Genomic DNA, 7,707 nt, shown 5'->3' on the forward strand with positions numbered 1-7,707 from the left:
GCTATCTTAACCCTTACAAAATATGCAGATGAACGAAAGTCAACAGTTTAGGAATACCCTTGACACAGTGAATATCCCAATTGTAGGGTCATTTTTAGTGAATTTGCGCCAGGCAATTGCAGATATTTTGGCGCTCTGGCCGCTGCCACACTGTGTGTACGGAAAATGATGGAGTTCGGGAAATCGTCGGAGCACTCCCAGCACAGCGCCTCCGAGGCGTCAGCGGACTCCGGCAGCCTGGCTAACAGCGACCTGGCCGTGACGCCCACCAAGCGACAGCGCCGAAAGTCGCCGGCCACCAGCTCGGACAACACCAGCACTAGCGTCCAGCCGCCCATGTCGCCGTCCTCGTCCGTGGTGGATACCACCTTTGAACCCACCATCGACATGATGGTCAACGATTTTGACGACGAGGCCACGCTTAACGAGGAGGAGGCTCTGGCGGATATGGAGGCGCATAGCGCCGAGGACGAGATAGCTACGCTGCGCGAAGAGAGCGAGATGCCCATCGAGGAGCTGATGGCCAAGTATGGCGGCACGGCTGCTTCGCCGGCGGTCAGTAGCTCCAATCGATCCGGCAGTAGCAGGTCCCGACGTGCTCGTCATGCCACCAAGCGCCAGTACCAGGAACTGGACACGGAGATTGCACATGTGTCCACCTCCACTTCGAGCAGCGCATCGCAACTGGAAAAGCCCAATGAAAGTGTCGAGCAGGAAGAAGAAAATGAGATGCCGGACAAGCAGGCATCTCCACTGGAAGGAGGAGAAGCCTCGTCCATCGACACAGAGGAAGCACCACCGTCTGAAGGCCCCAAGAAGCAGCATCGCTCCCACTTGCTTGACCTCTATCCAGATGAATCCTTTGCCGATCTGCCAACCACCTGCAGTGAGGAGACCGAAAGATGTAGGCTTAAAACCAGACGGTAACAGAAACTAAAACTAATTGTTTATTTATGTAACCCTTTTATAGTCACTCCACTTCAGACGCTCTTTGATGAAGTGGAAGCCGAAGAGGAGGAAGAAAGCGAGCCCGAGCTGGACGATGCCCGAAAGATAATAATGGTGGGCCACGACTATCAGGCTGAGATTCCTGAGGGCCTCTCGCAATATGGCGACATATTGCCCTACGAGAACGAGGATCAGTTGATATGGGAGCCCAGCCAAGTCAGCGAGCGTGAGGTGGAAGAATATTTGGCCAAGATCCAGGAAACGAGAACCATAGTTGCACCGGAAAGCGGGGCAGAAGGTGCGGCAGGCGAGGAAGCTGCAGCTACAGGTGATACAGCCGAACCACCGGCTCCAACTCCTGTTCCTGTCACCCCTCCCAAGGCTCCCCCTGTATCCAGTGCCACCGGCGATCAGGACTTAGTGGTGAAGGACAACGAACAGGCGCTCCATCTGCTCGTCCAATGTGGCTACGACTTCAAGGAGGCGCTGCGGCGCAAGCGCATGAACGTCCTGCCCCTCAGCGACACTATGAGCAGCTGGTCCGAGGACGAGTGCCTGAAGTTCGAGGAGGGCATCCAGAGGTTCGGCAAGGACTTCTATCAGATACGTCAGAACCAGGTAAAGGATCGTCCATCGCCCGCCGATCGCCCCTAGCGAGTAATCTGTGGGCTCGTTGGGCTCTTTCAGGTGCGCACCAGAACCATGCGTGAGCTGGTCCATTTCTACTACCTGTGGAAGAAGAGCGAGCGCCGGGATCAGAGCTTTGCTTTAAACGACACCATCGATCACATGGACGTCTTCATCAACGAGGCGGGTGCCGGTAATGGAAGTGGTAATGGAAATGGCGCTGGGGCTGCGATTGGGACCGGGAGTATGGCAGCCAACAGCAATGGCAGCTGTTCCCCGCACAGCAGCAATGGTCACAGCAATGGGGACATGTCCACCCTGGAGAAAGATACCGTCGCCAGTCCGCGAAAGCCTGCATCGAAGAGTTATTCCATAATGACTGGTAGTCAGGCGGCGGGAAATGCGCCTGGAGGAAGTCGCAAGCGGGGCGCATCTGCCTCTACGCCCCTGGAAGACGAGGATAACCATGTCGAAGAGGAACCCAACCTGGCCTCTGTGTAAACAAAACTCCATCATCACCACCGAGCGCAGGCGCTTTCGATTCGGTTGGGCCAGGCGAAGTATTACCAGGGCGGCTTCATTACCATTTCCACTCACTATAAATATGCATACTGTACGTGTAGTATATACCATATGTCTAAACATATATATTCCAGATTCTTAAATCGAAATCTCTCATACCCCGTAAAGAATTTTTCTATTGTTAAGTGTGCGATTCTGGAACCAAGTACTTATCGCTTATATATAAAATATATTTTCGCTCAATCCTTAAGTTTCGTTGAATGTCAATAAATGTAATATGTATATCTTTGAAGTCAATTTTCGGTGGTGTTTTCCAATTCAAAATATTTTCCCGTTTTTTAAAAAATAATCTCGGCATCTGGAAAAGAGCAATGCAAATTTAACTCTTTGAAATTGCCATTTTAATAACTTTTTTATTTTATACCAATATACATATGTACATATGTACTCAATAGAGCTTGCAAGATTTTGTAGGTTCTGTTACCGGTACTTACGTCAAAGAAGCTCCGTAATTTATTTTGGAAAAAAACTAATGACTAATCCACCAAAGCATTGCAGATACACCGGTGAGTTTGTGTGCAAACCTCCAAGTTGAAATATTATTTGAAAGCTAAAACATTATGGATAAGGGAGCAGAGCAGAAAATTTGTAAGCCCCTAAAGTATTGTTTGTATTCGACATGGCTTATAACAAACGAATTTTTAATGAGAAAATATGCAATGTACAAGCACCGTATTCCTTATAACTTAACCGGATTGAAAACAAAGAACCGGTCCGTACGTCAGTATGTACATATGTATCTTTTTCCCTAGTTTTCTTCACGAAACGTTCTTGAAAATGGCCAATTACGGTGTTGGATTCCCACTTATTGGCCAGCTGTCCGTCCAAGTATGTACATATCTCTGCGTGTGTGTGAAAATATGAATGTGTTGAATTGCGGCGAGGATCAAATGTCAAGCTGAAACCCAACCGCAAAGCTACAGATCTGATAAATAACCCCGGTCGCCAATTGTCGTGTTTGCTTCACTTGCATTTTCGCAGTCTCAAGAAGAGGAGACCCAAACCGAAACGTGCAAAGTAGAGATACATATATATTTACTACGTATGTATGTACATACATACAGACAACGGATACAGTCTTCGGTTCCAGGCTCACGATCGTTCCAGCTGGAGCTTTTGTTCCCACTCACCCTCGTATATGTATGTATGTGTATGTATGTACTGGCTCCACTGGCGTGGCGTGAATTTTGTACGTTCACTCCAGCTCCATTTCCATTTCCAAGCAGCCCAGCCAGCCGACCGTAGTAAAATCCAGTTTTGATAAAAATAAACAAAGTGCGCTACACCGCGCTCTATACGCTACACTATGAGTTTCCAGCCTTTGCGGCAGGGTAACCTGGAAAAAGGATCTGTGTTGGGGGCTAAGCGGGGCAGGGTAGAAAGATCACTTAGGATACTTTTCCCTGAGAGAGAATGACATGTCCGCTCAAGTCTCTGGACGGACGTCTAGAATGCTATAACCTCTTTCTGTGGCAGAGCATATTGGATTCGTTACGGCGGGCCCACAACGGCGAAGTTAACAACCGTAAAAAGCGCAAATACGACACAGCGAGTTGCGACCAGCGGAAGCTTAACATCCGGATAATATTGCCAGGCGGTTCAGTTGTTGTTCTGCTGCCTCGCCTGTTTCTCTTCTTCTTCTTCATGGTCTTCGGTTCGTGGCAAAGCCTGTTGCTCAAGCCTCTCTCCTTCTCCTTCCCGTCTTCTCAGCCTCTGCCTCTGCCTCCGCCACCGTCTCCGTCCGCTCTTTCCACGATTCTCTCTCGGCACCGCCAAAAGGCACGTAAACTGGTTGTTGCTGTGCTGGTTGGGCCGTACACTTCATGGTGCCCGTATTTTTCGTATTTTCAGTGCTGGCTGAGCGCTTGAGCTGCGCGAGTCGCTTGCCGGGAAAATCGGAACTGGAATTGGGTATCGGGATTGGATATTGGCAACTCGGATCTGGACATGGAGCTGGCCTACAATGCGTCATCGTCGGCGGCCTCCGTCGCCTCCGCCTCTGCCTCGGCCTCCTTCGCCTTCACCAATACCGCAAAGCTACCCATCGAAACGGTGAAGCGGCTGATTGCCGCCGTCTCCCGACGACCCATGCTGTGGCTGCGCAACAATGCCAATGGCCAGAAGCGTAGCGACATCACGCCCGTTTGGTTCGAGGTGGGTCAGGATGTGAATCTGCCAGGTAACTATATGTCTGTTTTCTGTATTGGTATGAACCCCTCTAAAACAGTACCCCTCTGCAGCCGACATCTGCCGCATCAAGTGGGGCCACCTGAGGGACAACTTTCGCAAGGTGTACATCCGCAATAACCTGTCCAATGAAACGCCCTCGTCGTGGCGCTTCTATAACGACATGAGGTTCATGGAGCCCGCCGTTCATGAGAATATCATGCGGCAGACGCGGAGCAGCAGCAAAAAACATCCACCTGGACACTGGACAGAGAATAATAACGTTTTGGTACCGGGCAAGTACGACGCAATGCCCATTGTGGCAACGGAGCCCATTTGCGAGATCAGCGATAGCTACGACTCGGAGCTGCATCAGCCTAGCTTCTCGGACATTAGTTCGTTCTTCGAGGATCGCGAGTGCCATCCGCCGGACAGCAAACGATTCAAGATAGAGCCAAATCAGGCGGAGGATGAGGAGGAAGAGGATGATGATGACTTCGATGAGGATGCTGCCTCGGAGAACCTTGATGAGGAGCGGGGAAAACGGGCGGAGACCACAAACCCCGGGGTATACACCATAGAAGTGCTAGACGATGATGAAGAAATGGAGCAGGAGGTTACCAAGGCCAAGAGTAACAACACCAGCCACAGCTCCAGCCTAAAGAGTGAGCCGGAGGCCAAGGTTTTTTCCAACTCCCAGTCCCCCTCCTCCGATCTGCCCTTCAAGTACATAAGCACGGATGCAGCCACCAATACGGATCCCACAGGTGGCGATCTTCAGGACGAGGCAGATCGCATGTTTCTGCTTAGTCTGATGCCTTTCCTGCAGAGATTGGACAACCGTCGCCGGCTGCGGGTGCGCCAGAAGCTCCAAAACGTGCTAATCGAGGAACTGGAGTTCGGCTGACCATACCAATCCGGATTCCCGGGCGAATGTGGGAAATGTACTTTATAAGCCTAGCTTACAGTATTATAAGAACGCGACTGACTAACTCTGTGAATCTGCCTACATACGTAGCATGTAATCAGTATTCCAGCCTGCCTTCCTTTATACAAACACACTTTCATGCATACCATATTACATTACAATACTTACATTCGTACGTTTCAAATAGACGATCACGCCAGTGTAATTTGTAGTCTCTTATTCAGGATAGCCGCTTTTTTTACCTGTATCTGCGTTCCGGCGCACCTGCGCGTTTTACCTGCGCAGCCCCTGCGCGCCGCCCGCAGTTCGATTTCCCAATTATCCACGGCCACGGCTCATGCAATCGAATTTTTCAAGCTCGAGGCGGCTCGAAATTTTTGTCAGTGCAAAACAAGTTCCTTAAGGGGGAATCTCCTTTGCACGGTCAAAAAATACGCCATTTTAAACATTTTTCTTTCGGTTGAATTAACCTTATACGTTTACATATGTATGACAATTAAATACATCTTTTAAAAGTGTAAACGATTTTGTGCAAGACAAATGTGAACTGATGTCGTGTTTATATCGTCTCGCTTATGAAGAATGTTTATTGTCTACACCGTAACGTCCTTAATTGTGGTCTAGGACAAAAAATTTTTTTGTTTATGTTTAAAAAACGCGTAATTAGCGATTTCAGCTGCTTCCTCAAGGAATTCGTTTTGGGCCAACATCTCCTTTTTACGAGCCGTTTTTACATCTTTCAAGGTGCTATAGCTTCTGCTGCATCCAGCCGGACAGTTTCCATGGTTTGGTTTTTCTTTCGGTTGATGATAGGTGGTCGAGTGTAGCTTGAATGGCTTTCTACATCTCAAGAACCTAATCAGTATTTCAAGAGTAATTTTTTGTATTAGTACATCATTCATACGAATTAAAAAATATGAAAGCTTTGAAGGTTTCCCTATATGATTAATTGTTTTTTTTTGTGATCTGGAAAACGTTTCCATTTTCCCTGAAGAACCGGAATTTTTTTAATTACAAGGTCGATTACGTTTCCTGCAATATTACCAATTAAAGTTAAGCTATTTCACGATCCTTTGCCAGGCACATCCATCTTTTTCATCAACTGCTTTAATGCATGTAGAATCAAGTGTTTAATAATATCTTCGTATTCATCCGATGCCTAAGGCTCATAAATAAAACTAATCTTCTATTCATTTTACAATTTCTTTTGTGATTCTTAAAAAAAATTAACAAAGTAAACTTTTAAGATATTTGAAAATATTTATATACATATTCCATATTTTTAAAACTAAAGGTGGTCCAAATAGCAAAAAAAATGGGAAAACTATGAAGCATTTCAAATTTTAAAAATTAGATTTTAGTCGTCCGAGCTTGATTAAACTCGTATCCGAAATGTAAGTTTAAAAAAAAGCGCTTAAATACTGCATATGTCGACTTGAAATTTTAAAGCAAAATTCTTAAGCATTTTACGATCTTCTAAAATGATTTCCAAAAAATCCATTTTTTGGGCCCGATTTATGTAGGTGGTTCCCCTTATAAGGGTGGTGTATGCGGCCACACCAACTAAAACAACAACAAGAAGTCGCAGTACAGCAACAACAACAATTCCATCCGCATTTTCCCGCCACATGCGCCGTTAATGTAACGCGCTCTCGCTCGCTCTCTTCCGCTCACGGTCTCTCTCGGTCGCTCTGTGCGCTTCGGATGGACGGAGATTGGATTAGCGAAGGTGACTGCGGAATACCCTAATAGGAAATGGCATTCTAGTTAGTATGTTTTAACAGTTCAGTTTGTTTTATGAAAGGAAAGCTTTCTGGAAGAAAAATTTTATTGCTCACCAAAATCAACCATATTAAAATATTAAGTAAATGTTTATTATTTTTGACCACCCTAATGTACATGGATTGTTAGTAAACATTGTATTATCTTATTTAATAGTCTTATTCCTTGATGGATATTTATAATATAATATAATTCCTTCTACTATAAAGTATTTATATTATTATTATAATATGTAGTTTTATACATATAAGATTACTTTAATCCGGCATTTCAAACCTTCGCTGAAAACCATGCTACAATTTTTTTTCAAAAAATACATACTAACATATAGTAATTATTTATTTTCTTGTTTCCTTAGATACATTTTACATTTAACTATGAAAATCCATAACAAATTCTAAATTAGTTATGGACACTTTTCTATTAAGTACATGAAAAAATGTTTCATCAGTTAAAAAAAATTCTTTAATTCATAAAGTCCTCTTTACTCGTTCCTTCCTTCCTGGTAAGCTAACATTAGGTCCTAATTTGATTAACATCGCAGTGTGACCAGAGCACAAGCCCCCAGTCGGCTATGCTCAATACGATACCCTCAACGAACAGGGGCGCAAATAGCAAAAACAACAAACACCGGGCAAACAGAAGGGCAGCGTCGAGAGAGCGGGACAGAGAAT

General features: G+C 45.8%; 3 protein-coding genes across 3 annotated transcripts; all 3 read left to right on the forward strand.

Moving 5' to 3' along the window:
• The first annotated feature begins 125 nt into the window (after positions 1-125).
• LOC108048589 (mesoderm induction early response protein 1) lies at positions 126-2,394 on the forward strand. Its single transcript, XM_017129358.2, has 3 exons — positions 126-904; positions 971-1,566; positions 1,636-2,394. Exons 1-3 carry the CDS (start codon positions 166-168, stop codon positions 2,074-2,076), a joined length of 1,776 nt encoding a protein of 591 aa, XP_016984847.2. The 5' UTR covers positions 126-165; the 3' UTR covers positions 2,077-2,394.
• Positions 2,395-3,262: 868 nt separating this feature from the next.
• Positions 3,263-4,112, forward strand: LOC123037735. Its single transcript, XM_044459769.1, has 2 exons — positions 3,263-3,936; positions 4,009-4,112. Exons 1-2 carry the CDS (start codon positions 3,571-3,573, stop codon positions 4,024-4,026), a joined length of 384 nt encoding a protein of 127 aa, XP_044315704.1. The 5' UTR covers positions 3,263-3,570; the 3' UTR covers positions 4,027-4,112.
• On the forward strand, positions 4,097-5,456 carry LOC108048590 (protein phosphatase 1 regulatory subunit 15A). The gene is made up of 2 exons (XM_017129359.2): positions 4,097-4,336; positions 4,398-5,456. Exons 1-2 carry the CDS (start codon positions 4,105-4,107, stop codon positions 5,228-5,230), a joined length of 1,065 nt encoding a protein of 354 aa, XP_016984848.1. The 5' UTR covers positions 4,097-4,104; the 3' UTR covers positions 5,231-5,456.
• Positions 5,457-7,707: the final 2,251 nt, after the last annotated feature.

The sequence above is a fragment of the Drosophila rhopaloa genome, unplaced genomic scaffold, assembly GCF_018152115.1.
Source record: "Drosophila rhopaloa isolate 14029-0021.01 unplaced genomic scaffold, ASM1815211v1 contig_115, whole genome shotgun sequence".
Taxonomy (NCBI): domain Eukaryota; kingdom Metazoa; phylum Arthropoda; class Insecta; order Diptera; family Drosophilidae; genus Drosophila; species Drosophila rhopaloa.

What these genes read in the sequence shown, in the direction of transcription:
- LOC108048590 (XM_017129359.2), top strand. Translation starts at nt 4,105, where the DNA reads ATGGAGCTGGCCTACAATGCGTCATCGTCGGCGGCCTCCGTCGCCTCC. An exon ending in TCAGGATGTGAATCTGCCAG is followed by an intron (nt 4,337 to 4,397) that starts GTAACTATATGT and finishes ACCCCTCTGCAG; the next exon opens with CCGACATCTGCCGCATCAAG.
- LOC108048589 (XM_017129358.2), top strand. Translation starts at nt 166, where the DNA reads ATGATGGAGTTCGGGAAATCGTCGGAGCACTCCCAGCACAGCGCCTCC. An exon ending in CAGTGAGGAGACCGAAAGAT is followed by an intron (nt 905 to 970) that starts GTAGGCTTAAAA and finishes ACCCTTTTATAG; the next exon opens with TCACTCCACTTCAGACGCTC. An exon ending in ATCAGATACGTCAGAACCAG is followed by an intron (nt 1,567 to 1,635) that starts GTAAAGGATCGT and finishes GGGCTCTTTCAG; the next exon opens with GTGCGCACCAGAACCATGCG.
- LOC123037735 (XM_044459769.1), top strand. Translation starts at nt 3,571, where the DNA reads ATGACATGTCCGCTCAAGTCTCTGGACGGACGTCTAGAATGCTATAAC.